The 23,873-nt window shown below is 45.3% G+C and overlaps 1 protein-coding gene across 1 annotated transcript in view; it reads right to left on the bottom strand.

The window, feature by feature from the left end:
- The window catches only part of LOC104634085 (vasoactive intestinal polypeptide receptor), a 121,932-nt gene extending 101,605 nt beyond the window's left edge, over positions 1-20,327 (bottom strand). Inside the window, exon 1 of the mRNA XM_075746812.1 lies at positions 20,162-20,327. Within this exon, the coding sequence (XP_075602927.1) occupies positions 20,162-20,218 (57 nt within the window). The 5' untranslated portion in view covers positions 20,219-20,327. The remainder of the gene's footprint in view (positions 1-20,161) is intronic.
- Between the last annotated feature and the right edge of the window lie 3,546 nt (positions 20,328-23,873).

The following is a 23,873-nucleotide window of genomic DNA, read 5'->3' as shown; positions in this document are numbered from 1 at the left end:
CCTGATGGCCAGGCACCGGCCCAATGATGGGTATCATCTCCTTCACCGCCAGCCCCTGGTTGCCCTATTTGCACACAGTGATGTGAGATGGGTCACGGTTCTTCTGGAAGGATGGGCCATGTGGCCAAAAAGATAACGAATCAAGTCAAGCATGATTTCCCAATCCCAATGATTAACTTGGAGTAAAACCCAATCTCAGTTCAACTATGAATTGAAAGGGGGAATCGGAAGTGAAAATAAAGATATGAACCAACAACTTAACCCCAGCAATATTTACTAAATAGAAGAGAATTATAGATGAAGAAATATAAATGATATATCATGAAGCTTAGAAGCATTATATGGGAACCTCAAGAGATCAGGAAAAATCTGCAGCGGGTAAGCATAAGAGATTAATAAGAAGTTATTATTTTCAGGGGTTTTTGGTTTGTTTGTTTGGGTTTGGGTTTTGTTTTGTTGGTGGGTTTTTTTTTTTTTTGAGGGGGGGGGGTAGTGTGGGGTTTTTTTTAAACAAAAGTATTACAACAAACAAAATCTTACAGATGGTACAGTCCAGTAGAGGAAAGTTCAACGTGTGATTTTGATCTGTATTTGGAAAGTAGCAGGGCAATGTGCGTGTCTCTGATGATGATGAAGAAGCTTTTTCCAGTCCATTAGTAACAAAGGCAGATGTTAAACAACATCTATGAGAGATAAACATTGAAAATCAGCAGGCCTGGATAACTTGCACCTAAGAGCACTGACAATAGCTGGCTGAGAAGGTCTATTTGAATACAGCCAAATGCAAAAACTGCGCTTAAGAAAGAACAGATTCAGCACAGACCTCCTGTATGGCAGCCTGAATTCTGGAAAAGAAGTAATGTGGTGGAGGATTTGGGGATTAAAAGAGGTAAATAATTCAATGTGAACTCCCAGTACATGCTGCTGAGAAAAGGCTAACACAACTGTTTGCTGTATAAACTGAACTGCAAGGAAGAACAAGAAGATAATACTCTTTTTTTCTACATGGTATTGGGAAGACACTAATGTCAGGCTTTTTAGAAGGGCAATAAAGACCAAGGGAGAGTGTGAAAAGGAAACACAAAAGCAATTAGTGAAGCTCCACATCCTTCTGGAGCAAGACCTGGATGCCCTCACTACAAGGTTGTCTCAGTAGACACTGGGCACCTATGTTTAGGCAACTGAATGAAGAGTCTTCAGAGGTACTCTGCTATAAGGCAGAGAAAGGCACAATGGGATGTGAAGTGGAAACCTATTCAGATTCATCACTCTCTCCAGGGTGTCTAGCTTAATAGCTTGGGCAAAGGGGCAACGGATGTGCTGAATTGTCCATCTCAGCTTCTGTAAAGTTCATCAAAGTACAAGTTATTTTTCATCAGAAACAGGTTGTTGGACTCAACTTACTGGAGGTAACTGGTGAAAATTAGTTGCTTTCAATAACTAGCCAAATAAAATAATCTACCCTTCCCATCAGGGATTACTCTAATCTTAATATAGCTACAACTGCACAGGCTTCCTGGGTTTCTGATGTCAGATCTTGGCCCAGGCACTGAGACTTTACATTCCAGTTGGATTTTCTCAAATAGCTGCTGGCTTCTAATCATGGAAGTCTACTTGCTCTTGCTGCTGTATGTTTGGAAACAAACACATTCAAATAATGGAGTTTCAATAAGGTTCTGAACTTAAGAGGGGGGAAATGCTGCACAGAAGTCCTTAGAAACTCCACTTTAGGGGCACTCCTGTTTGATTACTGCCTTTTTTTTGGTTAGAAAAAGCCTGATCAAGGTCTAAATATCCACGTCATGAAACAAGAAGAGACACAGCAAAGTCCCAGACAACAGACCAGCAGCAGCAGTAGGCTTCTAGTCATCTTGACTGCACAGAAAAAGAAAGATACCAAGCATCGGTAATCCAGGAGACAACTAAAGGAGAAATTAAACTCCTGGTACTTTTTCAGAATTGTTTCATGGTTTTTGCTGCTGGTTTTGCTTCTTTAGCTTTTGGCATTGCCAAAAGTAACTAGCAGCTATTGGTATTTCACCATTGCAAACTGGTGACATCGAGCTGGTCTCTGTACAAACACAAATAGACAGAGACATATCCCGACTCAAGGCAGAATTCATTTGTCTGAAGTTTGCTGCCCAGTTCCACATGAAATACTCAAGCAGAGCTGGGACAGCATGTGGGCTAGCTGGTATGAGAAAGGGCGTATGGGAGACCTGTGCCCTCTGCACAAACACCCAGGAGCCCTAAGCTATTGGGAATGGTGCAAGGCCCTACCCGTGGGCAGGTAAATCAAACCTCAGAGCTCCAGTGACCATAATGAAACGAGTAGAGTTAGATGCCTTAATCTGCAAACGAGTCCCACCTTGGGGACGTTTTTATAGGACAAAAGGAGGGTCTGCATCCAGTTTTTAATAATCGATAAAGGATGCTGGGAATCCAGCTCTCCTTTGCATAACATCTTCCTCTGCTCCCGTGTACAGGAGAAAGAAATCCATCTTGAATGAAGGAGCTGTCCTGCTGTTCCAGGGAAAAGACACTATTCTCTTCTTTGCTGTCTTCTGTTCTTCAAAGCAAGAACATCCATGTCATCACTTCTGGGTTTGCTGGACCCTACAAGCCCAGGTTTGGAGTACGGAGCCAGGGACACAGTGAACTCTGAATCTGCCAATTACGAACTATTTGGATGTACTTCACCTAATGAAAACAAATGGATTGTGCAATTCCTGGGACTGCAGATGTGCTGTGGGACAGCATTTCAACCCACTCGTGCTCTCTCAGGTGCCCCATCTGTATCAAGGAGGGTTGCACTGTAAATGGCTTATCAGACTCATCTGGGTGTTAATCTGGGAACACGGACCCAGAACACATCTGCAGCACTGGGATTTCACAATCCAAGTACTTTTCCTATGAATAGTGTAATCTTTTCCCTGAGGCTTACCTATAGTCAGAGACAAAAATGCATCTCAGTGGCACAAGCTCATACTGTCATGGCAGAGGTTGCTCCAGCTAGGGAAGATCTTCCAGACAAGGTAGTGCAGGCTACTGGCAACAGGCGTCATGTTTGAGAAGGACAGGAAACCTTAAGAAGCTCTTCCCAGCTCCACAGCCTACCAGTTAGACAAATGAAAAATGAGGATATTCTGCCCAACAGCCTGTGCCTGCCCACCACAATGAAAAATTGTGTTCACCATCATCTGGTTCTCGCCATTAACTTCCCTTAACTGGGTTTCCTGCCTCAAGGGGTTGCTTCCTGTCCAGAACATCCCATTCCCAGCCCTGCACACATTACCCAGGACTGCTATTTGTAGATGAGAATTTATGGCACTTTGACATAGAACAAAAGTGGGAATGCTTTTAAATCACAGCAAAGCTGACACTGTGATATGGCTGTGCCTCGTGTGTCGCTCATAGTTTTATCAAGCTATCTGTATTTCTGAGAGAAAGCGGCTTCTCTAAGTGTGGAAATGTGGCTTTGTATCTTCATTTCACTCCTCAATTCCCAGGCTGAGGATCAAGGGATTCACACAGAAGACACTGCAGTGGCACAGGGTGAGGAGAGAGAAGAAGTGACAAAGCCTAAAATCAAATCTCAATACCTTATTACAAGGCATATATTTTAATATAGAGCCTATTATTTCAGCAATCATAGCTGGATTTACTGTCACTTGTAACTGGTGTGCTTTACATGCTCACAAGACTGCAGGCGAAGAGGGAGCACTCTTCCTCCACAGCTTTCCCAACTTGGGCAAGGAGCCATCCACTGCTGCGCACTCCCAGCACGCCTGTCCAGCTACACATCCAGAACTGAGTCTTGCAAAGTGCTTTAGAAAAATGAAACTCAACAATTGTGGCTGCTCCATCCCTGGAACGGTTCCAGGCCAGGTTGGATGGGGATTCGGGCAACCTGGTCTAGTGGAGGGTGTCCCTGTTCATGGCAGGGGGTTGGAACTAGATAGACTTTGAGGTCCCTTCCATTCCAAACCATTCTGTGAGTCTATGATCCTGCCCCGTTTCTTTACAGCGACACTCCAGACTATAATTGTGATTATATGGACCAGAACTACTCTTGTGAGTGACCAAATGAAGTAAAAAACCACCCACCAAACTTTAAAAAAAATATCTGCAAGACCTTTGAGAGTTCTGGATGGTATTTATAACTATCACCTTGCTGCATTTCTGGTCCAGCTGCTCTTTTTGTACATCAGCCTTTGGGAAAGATAAGTGTTATTCATAGCCTCAGTGATACAAGCTGCTATCAGGCAGCTGTTACTGGAGTTATTTGACAACAGCATCTCATGCTACAGCTAAGCAGCATGACCAGATAAGACCAAACAATATAAGTGAACAGAAGAACATTTTTATTTTCTTTTAAGTTTACACCCATTTTTTGTAATCATATCTAAATGTCCCCTAGATTTAGCCCAGCTCCAGGCTTTGCTCCACAAAACTAAATGCAGCATATGAAAGGGATAGAAAATAAATGGAAGTGCTTTCCTCAGCATTAGACTACATCAAAACTTCAAGCTCTTCTCTGAAAAACCCTTGTTTAACAGGTGACAAAGGTCAAGGTTGGCTCCCTAAGTGTAGCAGCCCTCTGGATGGCACAATTAACTCCTTAACTTAAAAATACATGGAGTCAGAGCAGGGGTATCTTACTGGTCCTTCTACTGAGGAGGTGTGAGAAAAAAAATCTCAACACTCCTTCCAAGGAGTAGGGAAATTACTGCTGACCTGGGATCCAAGCCACTGTGGATTAAACCTCTTCGGAACGAGAAGACTATCTTTTTTTTTTTTTTTTCTTCCTCTTTATATCCACAGTAATTCAATGGCATAAAAATTAAATCCAGCTGGAATGGCTTTTTAATTAAAAACATATTTTGCTTATCAGAGTGAGAACACTTAACTGATTACAAAGGAAACGTGCAAACCACTGGCATCCTGTTCCCCATTCTCCAGCCAGGCTGTGCAGCAAACTCACTCTGCTAAACCATGTGTAACCCTTTGGAGACCACCCCACATGAGCTCTCCTCACTGAATGTATGGACCATAAAAAGCCATATAGAGTCTATACAAAAAGTTATATAAAAAAGCTCCCTCTCTCTGGCTGAACCTGCTGGAGTTCACTCTTGTTTTAATTTGCTGACTCCTAGAAATGCCCTATGGAAGCACAGAATCTCTATACATTTAATTTCTGCTCCTTGGCTGTGCTGTTATTTATCTTCATAGACAACTAGAAGGTTTCCCACTGTCTCGAAAGCACCCTCAGGCCAAAGGCTGGTTTAAACCATACACCTGACCCATTCCTAGCTGATATACCCCAGCATCCCACTCCAGTGGTTAAGGACCTCTTTTGTCCACAAGCACTACCATCCAGGCTTGTTGCCAGAGTCAGGTTATTTTGCTGGAGGCCTCTCTGTATGGTGACAACAACATACATGGTCACGATACGGGCAAGGTTGGGTCCCACAAGCTACGCCACCCACCCACCTTAAGGTGTCCCCTGCGGAACATCTCATGTGCCACAGGCTTCTGGGCCACCGGGAATACTGCTGTTGCCTGTGCTACATTTGGGTTTCAGCCTGCCAGGGTTGCTCCCGTAAGAATTTTCATGAGCATTAAACTCACAGTCGGATCCTCAGACAGCATAGCACAGCAATGTTAATGTCAGCGAAGCTAAGCTGATTTATTCTGGCTGAGGATGGTAACTGCAGGGTAGGATTTTCCCAAGCACAACTATTAGTTAAATTCCTAGGGCCGAAAGAGTATGTGACTGAGTCCCTGCACGCTTTTATCTTTCTGTTTTCAGTGCCGGCTCCTGACAGGGAAAGGGACGTTGAGGCAGATGCTAGAACTGAGGTCTTGAACTCATCCTGTTTGCAACGATCCTATGGGACTTTCCATCAGAACAGCGCTGTCACAGAAACTCAGCGTCATTTTCCTTGCAGACAGAAAGAAGATCAGATACTGCTTCAATTGGGAAAGTTACTCTATTTTTAGCTCCAGTAAGACCACTGCAGCCACAAGGTGCTGGATTCCAGAGGCTGAAATAACCATCTCGGATAAAACCAAGAACAGACATGTTGTTCTCCAAATGTCTCTGACATAATGAAGAAAATGAAATTTTACTCTTGCAGTTCCTCCTGCCCTCCTTCCCTCCTGACACCCATAGAATCATTAAGGTTGGAAAAGATCTCTCAGATCATCAAGTCCAACTGTTAACCCAACACCACCATGCCCACTAGACCATGTCCCGAAGTGCCATGTCTACACGTTTTTTGAACACCTCCAGGGATGGTGACTCCACCACCTCTCTGGGCAGCCTGTTCCAATGCTTGACCACTCTTTTGGTGAAGAAATTCTTCCTAACATGCAATGTAAACCTCCCCTGATGCAACTTGAGGCCATTTCCTCTCATCCTATAGGATGACGACCTGGGGGTACCCCTGATATACTCCACGGGAAACACCAAAACCCTAATCTCATTGGTCAGGAGTTTCTTAGATTCTTAAATACCTTTAAACGCTAGACTTCCTCCAATATTCTATTTCCAGGCCTGGAAATTTTCTTCCCTGATTAAATCTTCTGCTGTTCAAGTGAGTTAGAGATCTCCAGACTCTAAGACTGAATATGCTTCAAACTAATAGTTGCAACTGAGCAACTTTCAAACATGAAACTCTTCCACTAACAGTATCTCATCTATGATCTAAAATAGAGGTCATTATCCCTTCTCCGAGTGTGTCAGACTTCCAACATGCAAATCAGGAAAGTGATATTTCCCCCCCCTCCCAGAAATGGCTGTGTCATCATTTAAAGGTGTGGCACATTCTGGCCATTTTCTGGCCTGAAAAAGAAAGTTTAAAAACAATCCATAAAAAGTAAAGGTGGTTCTTTACTCAGTTTTCTGTCACAAAAAATAACTCAGATCTTGTGAACTTTTCCAGTTTCTTGATGAGAAGAAAAAAAAAAGAAAAGCTACACTATTTTTTCTCCCCCATCAATCAAGAATTAAAATCCTCAAGGTTAAATAACTCTCTCACTCCCTGCAAATTTAGAAGCAAAAAAAGCACCTTCCTGAAAATATTGCTCAAGTTTAGGGTTTTGTTAAGGAAAATACACTTGGAAGTAAAATTGTCAGTAAGCTCTAATGTGAAGAAATCAGTCAAGGTTCTTTATATCTTGCCTTAAGATTCATTAAATCTCATTTCACAGCAACCATGCACCCCACACTCAGAGGTCAGCTGCAGCCACTAACTGGGTGAAACGTGCAGAAGAACAATGGTTTCCCCACTGTAGACCTCAATATCGATTTTAAACTTTCTCCCTCTCACCCCTCACAAGCAGCTCATGTCCCTGTGCAGGTGCAGTTGGAGATGGTTGACCACATCTTTTCTGGAGAGAAGCACCATTTTTAAACTTGCTGTTGTTATTTTAGCATGGTGTGAAGGATCCGGGAACTCCCTATTGCTCATGTGAGAACAATAAAAAAATATTAATCCCTCTCTCCGTCACCTTTGAAACAAAAGATTTACAATAAATAGACCAAACAGATCACCTCCACTCTGTGAAACACCATGCTGGGACTGTCAACCCAACCCCTGGCTGAACACTGAGCATATAGCCAGAGTCATCCTGATAAAAACCCTTCCCTGTCTCTGCTCCCTAACAAAACGCTTCCTTCCCCTCACGGCCATGACCTTCATGACAGCCCGAATGATGACACTGTTGGCTGGCACAGGAAGGCCCAAGTCCACTGTGGATGGATCCCTCCATGCAAGGTGTAACAGTGGGAGAGAGCAGTGTCTCGTCACGTGCAGGGCGAAGTCCTCCAGTTGGCTTGAAGTTCCCTGCAACAGGAACATGTCCTGCAGCGTGCCCAAATGCACTCACACACACCTTCAAAAAGAAGAGACCAAGGGCAAGATTGCCAAGAGAGGTATCATTGGTGGGACCTTCCCACCGGAGAACTGGCAAAGCTGCAATACTGAGGGACTATAGGAAACCCTGGAGAGATCCTGCCCATCTCTCAACAAACCAATAGCTTTCCAAGATGATCTGTTTCCATCTCCTACTCTCACCGGTCTCAAAGCCAAACATGGATGTGTCTCCAAGCCTGGCCAGCCTCCCATTCCTGCACTGACAGGTAGATCCACACTGTGAAAATGCCTCGCTCCTGCTAAAGGTGGTTTTGCCTTAGGTCTTTCCTTAAGCAGGAGGGGCCAGCGCTGCATTGTGAACGGCATCACACCAATTGTTCTCCCTGCACAGCAGCTGAACATCACACACATCCTATAGGAAGGCTCCTTCTGAGGCAGTCCCTGTGACAGACAACGCATCCCTTTCAGAATCGGGCCAGCCTCCATCGCAAAAGAAGTTGGCTTTCTGGCTCTCAGTGCTGCTCTTGGCACACTTTTCTCACATCTAGCTCCCCTCACTGCTACAAACCTTCCCACACCCAGCCAAATTCAATCCCATCGAGCGTACAAACACTCCTGGCACCAGCACTAGCTCTTTATTTTACGAGACGCTTCCGCTCCCTGACATTATCATGAGTGCACATATAGAGGGTAACTGCGTCATCCCCATGACATGAATTTTCAAGGCTAATCTACCCAAACACTAATTACAACGTCTTTATGATGTAGGCAGACAACAGTGAAAGGAAATAAGTGAAGGGCAAGTAAAGGAAGTATATTTTTTCTCAGTTCCAGAGTGGGTTTTAGGCATTCAGCTGCAAGACCACCCCTAGCAGAAAGTTCATTTACAGAGCCTGGAACTGAACTAAGAGCTCCTCAGCTTCATCCTGTTGCTCCTCTCCAGCTGCAGCTGAATTCATCGGTTCATCTCCTTCTACTCATGGTTACCCCAGTGGACGCTCCTCCCCAGGCTACTCTGCAAGGAAATACGCATTCATTTTTAGGCGCATTGTACTCTGACTGGTTGGGCTCTCCTCCCAGGGCTGCAATATATATTTAATACTTGTTTCCAGAGCTGACAACCCAGGAAGCTTGAGCGGTGAACTGGCAGAGAAGAAATAATTACGAAGTAGAGGGGCACCAACCTGCCAAGCATTTTAATACCCCTTCCAGAAACAAAGACTTGACTTTTCAGCAGTCCCGTAGTCGGGAAGAAAGCAAGCCTGAATCAAAGACACAGTTGCTGTTTTATTATGATGATGATTTGTGCAATAACAAATCCTGTCAGATCTGCAGGAGAGAGGAACAGGAGGAGAAATACTATGAGAGCAATATGCAGAGAAAAAACGTACTGGGAAAAGGCAATAGAGGAGACAACTGCACTGAGGCTGCTCAGCGTTCCCAGCACGGGCAGTCCCTAGGAGTGCTACAGCTCTGCGATGCGTCCAGACAGCGGCGATCCAAGTGGGCTCAGCAGACCCAGTGATCAACCTGCACAACAGATTCAGCTCAAACGTGGGATTGTTCCACAACTGATCTACCTAAAGGCTGCGGTTCCTAACGTCTTTGCAGCTGGAGTTCACAACTGCTGCCTTCGTGTTTCTCTTTCCTGTTGCCTCCAGCTGCCCTTCCATACCCTGCCCTCACCATATCCCCAGGCAAACACCACGCTGGGACCACAGGTCCTGCTGGTCCCCGGGGCCTCCATCACAGCTTGCAACAGCAGCTTGGACTCTTTTCCCTTCCGCATCTCTTTTTCCAAAGAGTAAATACCATGCTGTCGAGCACACTAGGTGTCTTTCCTTCAGAAAATCACAACCTTTACTCAGCCCTTGACTGAGCTATTCTTCCACAACTGAATGTAGTGTTTCTGGAAGATGCCCCTTCAATAAATCCTTGCTTCGTTTTATCTCCCTGTAACAACAACATGTAGCAGAAAAAATTTGAACAGACAACCAAAGCTTCAGCTTTATAGCTAGGTTTAAAAATATTTCCAGATGCTTATTGGTCCCTTAAGACATTTCTGAGGCTCAGGTCAAGTAGACCCAAGGCAGCAAGCTCCAATTTTTAATTTCCTTTCCATCTACACCACCATCAGGGCTTAGCCAACACAGTTTAACCACCAGAGCTGTCTGGCTCTGGCAACAGCTTCCCAGTCAAAGGAGAACAGCAAAAAAGTGAACTTCAAGTGGAAGGTAAATAACTGTAGAAATACAATAGGAGTCCTGTGTTGGCTGAGACCTCAAGGAGGCAGAAAAGTTGTTCCTGCCTTATATTCCCCAAGCTTGTAAGATCCAAATGAAAACAACAGCCAAGGTAGAAGGCACAAATACACACCCCGATATTATAAGCCTCTTCCTCATGGTGTGTAAATTTAATTGCAGTGTAGATCACGGATTTCTGGTGCAACTTCAGCCACTGACAGACATCCAACCAACCCTCTCCAAAAGGACTAGGTACCAAAACGAATGGATTTCTAAAAGTAACATCTCACACCACAGTTTTGTTAAGCACTATTACAGCCATCATGGACTACTGATATATAGGACATATGTTTTTTATTAGACGGACTAGTACAGCTAGAGGATTAAAAAAAAAAAAAAGAGCTCTTTGAAGCACACTCAGGAAACTTCATGATATGCATAGATCTGAAATAACTGTGCTGATTTTAGTCAAGTTAATTAATTACAGGACAAAAAAAGAGTAATTAGCACCTGCAGAGCAGAAGAATCACTTATCCAGGGAGGAGCTGGTAGGACCATCAGCCCTTGTAGGACTTCAGGGGTGGGTGAGTTATCATTCCTGCAACAGCAAGAAACTAGCAGGTGGTCAGACATGAAGAAAACTGCGTCATATCATAAAAATCAATGTCTCCACTGAGTTTGAGGTTTCTAACACCCAGCAGAACCTTGAGTGTTAATTTGTGGGCTTGGCGTTCGGAGATACATTGTAGGTCTGTAAGACAGATGGATGGTAGCGATGGTTTTGCAATAAACCACGCTCTCCAACCAGCAACTTTTCTTTCGTGTTGTCCCACTGATAAGCATCGTCAGGCTAAACCCAGAACAATTGCTGCTCAGCTTTGTTTCTCTTTCAGACTGCAGGAAGTATTGCTATGCCTGAAAGGAAGTATTTTTATTTGATATTTATAAAGATTTATAAAAATATATTTTTTCAGTCGTTCCGATATCAGCTGTTATTTCCCTTGACAAACCTTGCCTCATCTGCATTGTACACACACAGCCTGAAGATAAGCCTTTGACATACTGTTTGCTGAAACGTGTATGACTTCCACGGGGAGGGAGGAGAGAGCGGGACAAGGAGAAACAAAGTTTAGTTTTGCCAAAAATGGTACTGCAAAAGAAACTGTGTATAGGGGATGAAAGAACAAGAATTGCTGCACCCAAAAACACAGCCCGTGCCCCCACTGCAAAGCACCGGCTCCCCAAGGCAAAAAATAAAAATTAAAAAAAAAAAAAAAGCTTTGCACAGAGAAACTGCGAAAAGGGAACTGTACAAGAGTCAGTGAGTAGAGCAAAACAGAAGGGGTGGGAAAATTCTGTGAGAGTAATCATTGCAGCACTGGAATTAAGCACATGGCACAGCTGAGACCCACAGGGCTCTGCAGCCGTGTTTAATGTCATTTCCCCCCCCCCCCCCAAAAAATGCGAGCAGCCTACCAGTCGACACTTGAGCATGTCAGTAATTCTTCACGTAGTGTTTGGCCTCCTTTCGGTGCCCTGTGAAGCTGGGAACCGTCTCAGCAGCAGCGTTTTTCTTCTGCCTTTGAGTATGTCAAGCAAAAAGAAAACCTGGTTCTGTGGTGAAAAAACGCTGGAAAAGCCCAATTACGCTTAGGAGCCAGGGTGAAAATAAAAAGATAACCAAATAGAGGGATGCAGATGTGGCAGGAAACAAGCGGCTTGTTTCGATGTTGGCTCTTTTGCACGTACACCCTGCTTTGAAATGCCCCTGGAGCAATAAAAAAAACCCAAAACCAAAAACTCAGAGCGAGTCCCAAAGGGGTTCCCAGCCAGGCAAGGGTGGCAGAGGGGCTCTGCCACCCGTCCACATAGCTCCCAGCATGTGGCAGGACTCAGCGAGGGGAAGAAAGCAGCCCCATCCCTTTGCATTCCTTGCTGAATTATCCCAAATTACTTAGCCCCAAATTACAGGGGAAAACCAGCCAAGAAATACTGGGCACAGCTCAGGATTGAGCCCAGCCACTGATGGCAAGGAGGATGGAGTGGCTTTAGCAGCAGGACACGTGCGAGCACATCAGCGAGTGCTGCTGCAGCTCCACGGCTGAGCGGTCCTGGGGAATATCTCATCCTCTGCAAGAAAGCACAGCTGCCAGGGCAGTGGGGTTTAATCTCTGCTCTGCTAACTCCTGAGGGCTGCGAAAGGTGACTTAAAAAAAAAAAAAACCAAACCAACAAAAAACCCCCCAAAAAGAACCACATAAGTCCCACATAGCCACAAATGAACTTTCTAAAGGGGTTCACCTGATAAATGGCTAGGGGTCTGTAATGGGAAAGAAGCTATGAAAAATAATCACTACATTCACTTAAAATAAGAGCTGGATTTGGCTACAGCAAAATAAAGGTGGAAGAGGTAGAGTCTCCAGTAGGATTTGGTTTCTGGCTGTTTCCAAGCTGAGTGCATAAAAACGCTGAGTGTCAGCGTTGCAGCAGGTTTTCATTTTGTTGCAAATGCACGGAGTTGTTAAAGAAATTTTTTTTTTTTTTTTTTGTGGGGGTGAGTTCACATTCAGTGCATTAAATTTTGTCTCCCCTTTGCCTTGCAAAGGGATAACTTCCTTCAAGTTCAAACTGCAGCACTCTGGCCACTTAGGAAAGATGAAATAAAAGCTGCTTTTCAGTAATGAATAAAGCAGGCTGCGGGGAAAAGCTCAGCGTGAGCAGGTTTTCTTCTTTTTTCATTCTTACACAACATAAGAGAAACCTGGGGAGGGATTCAGCTTGCAGCTTAAGATCTCTAAGCGTAGGTGTCTACCTGAGGGTGACTGAACTACCACTGTAGTCAACGAGGGTTCAAAAAAATGCACGATGGAGGCATGTGGTGCCATTCGTGATAACTTTGTTTTCTGTGTTCACAGCATCCACGCGGGGCTGGCAGATAACACGGCATCTACAGGGGCTTCGCTCTCCAGCAAGGGATGGTGTGGGACAACCAGGTATTTTCCTGCATCTCAAATGGCCTGAGAGCGGGCAGCTGACATGGACCTGACCACACTGCTGACCCCGACGGGAGCCGACACCGTCTGCGTCACGCGTAGACACCTACACAGAAATGCCGAAACGTAGGTGTCCTAATCCGCAAGGTGAATCCCACCCCAAGGTCACCTGCAAGGAAGCTCACGGACCGATTAGCTGTGATAGACAGTGACATTTATAAGGGCCCTGGAGATGCTCGCTGCTCAGATGTTGGTTGTGATGTTACAAATCACCAGGTATTAATTGAAACATCTGTTAAACACCATATCAAGGTTGGAGCTCTGAAGAAACTTCTTTTTAAGACACCCAATAGATTTCAGCTTTACAAAGGAGACACAAAGTATTGATATCTTCCCCTCCAGACAAGAATTGTATTTAAATAGATTTGTCTTTTTTCCCCTTTCCCTCTTGATGAGATGCAGTTTCACCGGGATGAAGATTAAAAAAATGCGGAGCTCATACTCAGCTTCCCAACTGTCAGGAGCAGGAACATCCCTGAGCCTGCTGCAAAAGCAAGAAGGGGATCAGGGGGATGGTGGCTCAGCAAACAGAGTTGGGATCTCCGTATTCAGTTCTGCTGGTCTCTCCTCTGCTTTACAGCAATGCAAATCAAGTAAGCCAAGGCATGACATCCAGAAGAGTTGATCACAACAGCATCACCAAGTCTGCTGTCCGGCCCACTAGCGAAATGCATCAGAAAATAATCCCGATTTGGTTCTGAGTTAGGAAATAATCCCAATTCAGTTCTAACGCTTGAATTTAAATGATTCATATGCCAGCAGTGCAAACAGTGAAATGGATGGTTAGGGACTGCCCTGGGGGTGGGAAATCCAGCTAATGTGACTAAGGGAGGAGTGTAGGGCTGCTAACAAACACTGTTTCAGCTGACCGGAAAAGTGACTTTGTTAATGTAAAGTACATCAGGGTCTCTAAAATTCATGTATAGCTCAGAAGCTAAAGCAGGTCTCTAAATCCTGGAAATACTGTATCTATATAAGTTAGTGCTGTAGATAAAATCTGGCAGTAAAGCAGCACTAATGTGTTTTTTCCAGCCTTAAGCAACCCACAACACATATCCCCGTGCACAAAAACGTCACTAAATTCACTTTATAATCCAACCATCTAAAAAATTACTGCACTGAGTTCTGATGTCACCTACGCTAACTTCATACCAGGGCTGCACTGACTTCAGGGCATCGCATCTGCCTTGCATCCGCATGACTGATGGATGAGCGGGGGAAAGAATATCAGAGGCAAGAACCATAACCGCAAAGAAATATCGCACCTGCTTCCGCCTCTTAACCTTACCTGCTCGCTTCCAGCGGGTCAAGCCACGTTCACATAGGCTATTTATTTTTGTGTAGATTGGCAATTATTAAACGTAAGTGCTCTCGCTATTATAGCTCATTAGGGTTTATGCATGAGGCCAAGCAGTTTAGACGTGATTTGTAGCAAAGCTAATAGCCAGTAGATGCTTCTAATAAAGCTGAAGTTTCAGGACAAAAAAAATCTTGGTACTTTATTAACAACATATTTATCAGAAGAAAACTTTGCACTTTTATTTACATCTCCAGAAGCCTTTAAGTTTTTCTAAAAACCCAATGCTGAAGAAGTCTGGTGTCACCCCATTCAACAAATAAAAGGGCTGTATAACGATGCAAGGAGCATCCAGCGAACAGTGGCTTCAGGGAGCTCATCTTCTCAGATCTTCCCCCAAGCACTTTCTGAGTACTAATGAATAAACTCTCCCTGCTCTACCTGTCTTGTAATGTGAAAGGTGAAGCTCATGCCCAGAGAGATGAATCATCCCAGAGAAATCCCTGGGGGGCAGGCATGAAGCCAAGCAAGCTGCAGGTTGCTCCAAAAGGCGACCAAAAGGTGACAAGATGACCACTCAGTTGGTGAACAGGCTTCTCCAGCCATGCACCAGATCTCCTTACCATGGCGTTAGCAATGGAGGCCAGTCTGATGGCTGGCATCCCTTCCCTCTCATACCTCAAGACTAAGGGTCTGATTTTTCTTCCACTGCAGTCCTCTGGGATCTCATTTTTAGAGAGAAAGACATCTCCCCTCCTGGCTCGGTTCCCACCCAAAGGAAGCTGTGAGAGCTCGTGACTTCTGGAGGACGTGTGAGAGGGAAAATCTGGAGGGGAGGGAGCACTGAAACGGCAAGTGGTCAGCACTCGCTGAGGGAACCCCTGCCCAGCTGCACGGGGCAGGACGACAAATCAGTGCCACAGCACAGGCAGGCTCGGCAAGTCTCACGGAGGAAGAGGGAGCTTCTGACCTGCCCGTCTGTCCATCCATGCTCTCCATACCACCTGCTGGGCCAGAACTCCAGCCCCCTCCTGCTCTGGGGTCTCCAAGCATTTCTGACCCAGTTTGTCTATGTTTTTGGCCCATGACTGAGGATTTTCTTTGGCTGCATTTCCTAGATTTTAGCTCTTACAGAGGACTTTCCTCATCTTTCCAATACAGAAGAGAGAAAATTGATGAGATCAGACAATGGAGCTGTATTTAACCACACAACTTTTCCCAGGCATTGGAAAGCCACATATCCATTTCCACTGAGCCAGCGTGATCCCACTCGCAGCAGTGAAATGACACACTTGTGCTGACTTGGGCTGAGAGCTGGACATGACCTACCATGTACATAAACCCAAGCAAAGTCCCGCTCCTCATCAAAACTTGAGTAAGAGTTTTTATTTCGCACAGATAATTTGACTCCACTCCTGAATTTGAGCCACAGATGCCATGCACAGTGTGACAAATCTCCTCCAAATGGGCTCGTCTTGAGTCTCATTGATCTACAGTGTCTGGTGCCCTTCCTCAGACTGCCAATAAATGGGACACTTAATGCTGAACAGGGAGATATTCTTCCTGCCCCTCTTCCTTCTCTTCTCCATCTCCAAAGACTTGTGTCTACAAGCTAGCTCAAATACCAGGTAACTTCCCAGTCCTACCAGACTAAGTCAGCATACAAGATACCAGTTTTTCCAGTCGTTTCTGCTGGAGACCATCCAATAAAGGGAAAAAACTGTCCCTGAAAAATAATAGAAACTCTGTACGTTTGCCATTTCCAAGGCAGCCTCACAGTCGGTGAGCTGTGAAACACCTCTTTCACGACACCAGTCCCATCATTTACTCATGCCCCAGTTGCCCATTTGCAAAACGTGCAAAGCACCTCCCTGCTTTGCATCCGCCGTGTCCCCTCCTTGGATATTCAAGTGAGGAGAGACAAATGTCACTCAGCAAAGTCACGTCGCTATGAAACAATGAAAACAAGAACAAAACGTCACGGCAGCCTCACAAGTCAGCACTGGATGGAGTTAGCACAAAACACAGCACTCTCTACTTTGCATTTTTATCTGGTGCAGCCCTCCGGCTGTCATACCACTGCTGATACTACAACGGGAAGGAGTTTGAACCAGAGTATTTTTAAAGCGCTGTAAAAAGGGGGAAATACACGTGCACACCCAAATTCACAAACTAGGCAGCTTTCTCTGTCCATGGTCCCATCTGCCTCCTGATGCTGAATATTTAGCAACTATCCCTCTTTAAAAAAAAAAACCAACAAAAACCAACCAAAAGAACCCACTCTGGTGAACTCATCCCCGTTTATGATACATCATGATTTCCCTCCTGTCTGGTTCTCTGCTGGAGACAGACCTCTCGGCTGCAGGGAGGGTGTGATAATTACGGTGTAAATCCCCCTGCTGATACCAGTGGGCTGGAGTAACACGCTGTTGGAAACAGCCTTAAATATTCCACATAGGATTTTTTATGCTTCAGATACTGTGGTTTTGCCTATTTTGCTCTTTTGCCTTGTTATGCCCTAAATAAGAGTTTCTAAAATACAGGTACTGCTGAAAATATGTATTCTGAAAATTTGCAGCGTTATAGAGAGGCAATGAGACTTTCAGAGCTACCCAGATATGGGGTTGGGCAACTGGTTTCTCCTAGATGGCTTTAAATAAAGTCAGTCATGCATTTATACATGTAAAATTTAATAAACCGTACACCCAGTAATACATTGAGGTTTTGTGGCAAGGCCTTTGTTAAACACATGTTGCTCTTGCTAAAGCACCTTTGTGCTGGATCCTAGTGTGTACCTTGCCTCTTCCCCAGAAACATTGTTTGGTTTAAGTGTATTTGTCTCACTTTTCAGATTCTCAATCCGTAACAGGATGAAAAAGATGCAGATACAGCTGAAGCGGTTGTCCCATGAGCTTAAATTTAAACTGATTTTTTAAGAATTATTCTGTTTCCAGTATTTACACTTGGATTACTAAAGGATCAGATAGGAGTTTTTTATTCCATCATGTGTCTACTTCATTGATGGAACAGAATAAAATTCTGAAGAAAAGCACAAATTACACCAGCTGGACAGATTTGGCTAATGCAACGAGCTTGCAGTCTGAAGGCATGTGGAATCCACCAACTGCTTCAAATTATCCACATCTCATTTACTAGACACATGCTGAGAAAAAAAAAAAAAAAAAAAAAAAAAAAGAAGTCCAATTTGTAGCTCTCCGGGCCAGATTATCTTAGTTACACCCCAATAAGGTAAACCGACCCACTAGAACCTAATAGGGATTATTCTGGATTTACACCATGTCCCCATCACCACCACCTTCAGCACTTTTCTTCAAAATGTTGAAAGCTGACCATTGCAGGAGACAGGTCTCTTGTGAGAATGGTCTGAGGAGTGACAGCAAATGAGATTTGCCCAATTTCCCTTCTTCCTACGTTTGTAGATCATGAGAGCCCGAGGTGAAAGTTTATAACAGCAATTAGAAACCACATGGCTGCAACAGTTTTATAGCACTGAACTTCTCGATCTGACAATCATCCTCGTTCAAAGTTTTTCCAAGGACATACCAATAAAAATTATCACAATAAATTATAAGAAAAAAACCCACCACTCTGCTGAGCCATCGTAGGTCCCAGAGCCAGGTTGTTAAAATTGCAGAGTTACTTTTGCTTTAAAAACGAGCACCGAATGCCAGGTTTAAACTGAGAATCAAAAACAACAGGGATTTTCTCTAAAAAAAAAGAAACCAGTATTAGTCACCTTGCAGATCAGCCCTGATAAGGAGCATGCGAATCTCTTTAATCCACTAGTACGAGCCAGGTCCCGGCGACATTAACACAACGAAAGAATGAGAGCAACCAACGGTTCCACTAAAACGAGGGCGAGGAAGTGAGATAAAGCATGAAACAACAAGATAATAAAAGGGTTGAAAAGGAACCAGTATGGAACTGCACCTAGGCTGTGACTTGTCGCTGTCCCAAAGCTTTAGGGGTTCGTGCCTATTGACAGCAACCATCGACTCAAGGGCACCAGCCATAAGGGCCCGATCCTGCCATCACTTGCACGTTGAACTTCAGCAGACTACGTGACTTAACTCCGCAGGATTTGGCCCCAGAGGATCTCTTCATGCCAACAATGTTTAAAGAAATGAGATTTTTGCCACGGGCTTCACTGGAAGCGAGAGTTGGAGCAGCTCCAGCAGCCGATGGGAGGAGTGCTGCCCCCTTCTCATTTCTCCAGCTCCGGACATGAGCTATTTTAGATTTTCCCTAAAGCAAAGTCTGTAGAATTCCAGGAACTAATTGCCTGGTCATTTTTTAAATACTTTAATCCATTTTCCCAGCCCGTTTTTCCTCAAAGAAAGTCTTTGGCGATGCAGATGTTTGGGTGGCTCATGGTGACAGCCAAAAAAAAAAAAAAAAAAAAAAAGTCCATTTGCCTCATTTCTTAAGGGACAAGGGGAGAGGAAAGGAGAGATGTGTGATGCAGTGCCCAATCTGGGTTACCCTCCACTCTCTCTGAGGCTCGGCTTGGTTGATCTGACTCTGTTTGCTGAGGATCAGAGCAGCTTCAAGCGAACCACTATCGCCAGCTAAGCCACGCAAACAGAAGCAACTTGCAACCAAGTACTGATGGCACAACCTAGTTCCTGCAGGTAACCTCACCCAACCCAACAGGATACTGGTGAGGCAACCTTGCGAAGAGAGAAAACAAGTGGGGGAGAAGATTGGAGATAAGAGGGAAACAGGCACAGCCAGCACCCGATCTCCCCCCCATCCCAGCCTGCTGAATAAAAACGGTCTCACTGGAAATCACACGCTGCAAAGAAACAAGGCGTAAGCGCAAAGCTTCAGTGAAATGTGCGGAACCCCGTGCCTGCGCCGTTTTGCACAGCGAATTAGCTTTTGCATGCACGTGTGTGTGTGCGCGCGCGCACACGGACACATCGCCAGCAGAAACAATCCCGTTTGCTAATTCTGCCCTGTGCTACGAGCCATCTGCGGTGGGGGAGGAAACAGCACTGCCCCAATCAGGGACCTGCAAGCACAGAAATCATAAGCAGAGGGAACCCAGCAGCCAGAAAACACATCCTTTGCTCCCGGCTTCTGCTCTTTCCTCAAACAGTGCATCCACGTGAGGTTTTAGTGTCAGAGAGCGGCGCTTTGATGAACTTCTCACGGGTGGCTGTTCTTCAGCCAGATGAAGGTCCCATCCGAGAGCCCCCTGCCCTGCCACTTAATTGCCTCTGGGACGTTTCATCCCGTTATCCCCAGGTTTTTTTGGGGGGTGGGGGGGAGCTTTGCACGAAACGATCAAGCTCCTGAACAGAAACCAAACCGAAAGCCAGGCTGCAAACCTGAGTAACAACGAAACCAAGAGCCGGTCCTGAAATAAAACGCTAAATCCCCAAAGTGAATTCATCTAGCTCAAGAGATCCTCTCACTCTTGAAGAAGCAGCATACCTTGAACAATAAGAAAATTAAGCGATTGCTATTTTCTAGACGATCGGGAGGAAAGGAAAGCCAACAACGATACACCTGCCTTTAACCAACAGCACTTTCAAAGTTGCCCAAAGTTTGCCCGAGGCCAAACCGATACCCCCCGCGGGGACGGAGCGGGGCACCAAGGCAGAACCGGCCCCGCGGACGCGGAGCTCAGCCCCGCAGCGTCCCACCGGGAGCAGCACTCACCGCGGAGAGCAGGCAGCCGAGCAGCTGCACCAGGACGCCCAGGACCGCGTACTCCATGCTGCCCGCTCCGGAGCAGAGGACACTCAGCACCGCGATGTCCCGACGGCTGCCGGCAGCGCAGCGCTCCGCTCCCGGCGCCGGCCTGAGCGCATCCAGCGAGGGAGGGACGGAGGGAGAGGGGAGGGACGGAGGGAGAGAGAGGGAGGGAGGGAGGGAGGAAGGCCACACCGCCGCTCCGCACCGCACCGCTCCGCTCCGCTCCGCCGGAGCCCGCCGCGCCCCCGCCCCCTCCCTGCACGGGGCGGGGCCGCCCCGCCCCCCCCGCCCCCCCCCGCCCCCCCCCCCGCCCCCCAGGTGCCGCCGGGCCCGGGGGCAGCCCTGCGCTTCCCGGGGTGTCCCTTCGTTCTTCCCCTGACCCCCTTTCTTCTCTCTTTGCCCCCACGCTCTTTCTCCTCCTTCATTTTACCCCTTCTTCTTTCCCCTTTATTCATTTTCACTTACTTCCCCTCTTACTCTTTTTTTTCTCCTGTTTTTCCTTCTTTCCCCTTCCTTTCTCCTTTTCCACTCTTTTCTTCCCCCTTTTTTCCTTTTCATTTTCCCTTCCTTTTTCCCCTATTCTTTATCCTTTTTCATTCTTTTGCTTTTCCTCTTTTTCCCCTTCCCCCTTTCTTCCACCTTGCTCTCCTATTTCCCATTTTTCCTTTTCATTGTTTTCCCCCATCTTCCTCCATCTTCCTTTTTTTCCTTGTTTCCTTTTTCCATCTTTCTTCTTTTCCCTTTCTATCCCTTTCCCCCTTTTTATTTTTCTCCCTTTCCTTCCTTTTCCCTATTTTCCCCTTTTTACCCCTTGCCTACTTTCTACACCTTTTCACCCTTCACCTCTTTTCTACTTCCCCCTTCCCCCTTTTTCATTTTCCTTATTTCTTTTCTTTCCTTTCCTTTTCACTTCATTAGTTTCTCTCCTTTTCACCTTTCTTTTCTCCTCCCCCCTTCTTTTTTTCCTTTTTTTTTTTTTTTTTTTTTAAAATCATTGCAATGGGCTGGAAAGAAACCGAGGCTGAGGAAAGCAGCAAAGCTTGATTTTCAGTTTTCACCCACCAGCCGATGTAGTCACGGTGGGGTTCCTCCAGCTCTAGAGCTAGAAGCTTGCAGAGCCACAACCCGCAGCGCAAAAGCATCTCACCTCTTTGCAGAGCCTGGTGCTCCCTGCTGGGTTCAGCCCTGAGAGCTACTGAGGAGGGAAATGGTCTTGTTAGTAGGGGTAGTAGTAAGAGGCACAGGAGATGGCCCAGCCATTGCCGTGAGCTCCGCTGTTGAACTCCGTGAGTTGAGTTGTGCTGAGGAAGCGATCTAGCGCTGCTGGGAAAGGAGAGGAATGGTTGGTTGGAGTATTCAGCTTCCTCTGAAATAGCTCCTTGGTCGGAAGGGGTTAGGTGGACCAAATCCAAGCCCACTTGAGTGAATCTGTATGTCCTCTCTCTGTCCTTTCCAGAAAGGGAGAGAAAAGTTCCATGTCAATGACATGACATTTCTGGATTATTCATTTTGGAAGAACAGCTCGAGACCAAATTGACCTGCATTTTTGATGCAAATGTGGAAATCCGTTCCCTCTCCAGCAGAGTGTGGAGCGTTTCATGTAATATTAAGGGCAATGCTCTTTTCAACTCAAGAGAAACCACTGATGTTGGCTTGCTTTAGCATGAAAACCCAAACAAGTCCCATAAATAAAGGTAACAATAAGAAAAATAATATCCTCCTTGCTGTTCTTTTCTCCGTAATCCTGCTAGATTTTCAAGCTCAAACAGATGGACGGATTTGTTGTCTTTTAAACCACCTGCCAAGGAGACAAAACAAAATCCTCGTATTTGGGAAGCCCTGGAGACAGCTGCCTAATTCCAACTTACTGGCACTACCAGGAAACCTGCCATTTTTAGGGAAAGAGCTTAATGTGTTAAAATCCTAAAGTTACATCCGGTGTGTAGCTCTTGTTAACAAACCACTAAACCATTCACTTTTTAAAGAGAACGTGCACAGGGCGAGAAAAAACAGTTTAGTATCTTCTCCCTCTTCACTCTTTATGGAAAGACCTGTCCTTCTGTGGGTATCTGAAGGACTTTTTCCCCCTTTTCTTTTCCATTTGATATGAAAAACTCTTGTTTCTCATCGTAGGCCTGATGGTGGCTTATAATTGCCAGTATAAAAAGAAGGACAAGATGTTAATTACATCAATTAGTTGTACAATGATTTGAACATGCAACAAAGCTATATAAAGCTCAGTTTGGATCATAAAATGACAGGGGAACGGCCGAGTAGCTGGTCACTGCATCTCGGCACTAATAATAGCCACTTTATGTTTGCTTATTTCATTTATTCATGCAGCCTGAATGCTTTCAAGTAGCCTGTTAAAGACAGATTTCCCTCGGGGGGAGAGGCAAAGGTATTGGCAGAAGTTGCTTTTTAGTTTCTTTGCAGAGAGTGAATCTGAAGGTTTTGTGTCTTGTGACAGTGATTTTACAGGAAAAGTCTCAACCACTCGACAGTGGTACCTTTGTTCCTCTGGACTGGGCTGGATGGAGGTCCAGCTAGTCGGATGTACTGTAGGCATCAGGTGAACTCCACGGTGCCAGGAGCAGCCCTCGCGTTTGATTGGAACCCACCTCCTGCTCATTTCATCCCATGCCCCCAAATCTTATGCTGCCAGTGAACACAGAGTCATGTGGCTTAAGGGTTTGTATCTGTCTCTCTTTTGCAGCCTGAAAAGCCCCACGTTTTCTGGCCTGGAACCTGTGCCATACCTCTGGCATCCTTTTAACTCTCCTCTGTACCTGTTCTTTTCCCTATGTATCCTCTTTGGAACAGGGATGGGAGCCAGAAGGATTAAAAATGTTGGTGCACTGTGGTTTTGTGGAGTGATATAGTGATGGTCACGGTTTAAACCTTTATTTTTTGCCTTAGGTGGGTGGGAACAGGAGCATTTCTAAGTATTAAGCTGACTTACTGAGGTATTATCAGTATTATAACATTATATATAATATCATAATACCAAGATATATTTCCCCCAAAGGATAGCTCAGTTTTGAGCCTATCTCTCTGTAAATCAGAGACATTGTAGGAGGTTTTGCTCATTAGCTTCACTACACTGAAGTTCAGCTTCCATTTTGCTGTGCTGTTGGTACTCACCTCACAGTGTTTCCATTTGCCATATCTCCACGGGAGGTTTTACTGGGCTTCAGGACCGTGATGTGAGGTTGGGAGGGTAGTAGCTGCTCGGTGTTGAACAGGCTCTTTGCCAATAGATTGATGTAGCAGATTAGAAGGCGTTGTTTTCTCACCTGAGCCATGAACAATTCAAGATCTAATTCCTTTTCACATCAGTAGCAGCACAGTTATTTCAGTCATCACTGGACTAGTGCATCTTCTCTGTGACTGCCTTAACTCATTTCCATTGTTTAACCCTCTTCCTTAAAGGTAATTAATGTCTGAGCTGAGGCATCCATCATAACATGGCTCATCTTTCTGGACATTACTTGGGGTAATATCATGTGAATATAGGAAATTTTGGTGCAGACTAATAGCAGTAAATAAAAGCAGCTGAGGTGTTTCCTGTCTGTGATTTTTTTCTTTTCCGACTCTGGCAATCAGACATTAAAAACTATTAACAGTAGTGTCTAGAAGGACAATATTTGAGAGCTGATTCATGCAGCGGCTCGCT

Source organism: Balearica regulorum, chromosome 2 (assembly GCF_011004875.1).
Source record: "Balearica regulorum gibbericeps isolate bBalReg1 chromosome 2, bBalReg1.pri, whole genome shotgun sequence".
NCBI lineage: Eukaryota > Metazoa > Chordata > Aves > Gruiformes > Gruidae > Balearica > Balearica regulorum.
This window is presented reverse-complemented; position numbering and strand designations above follow the sequence as displayed.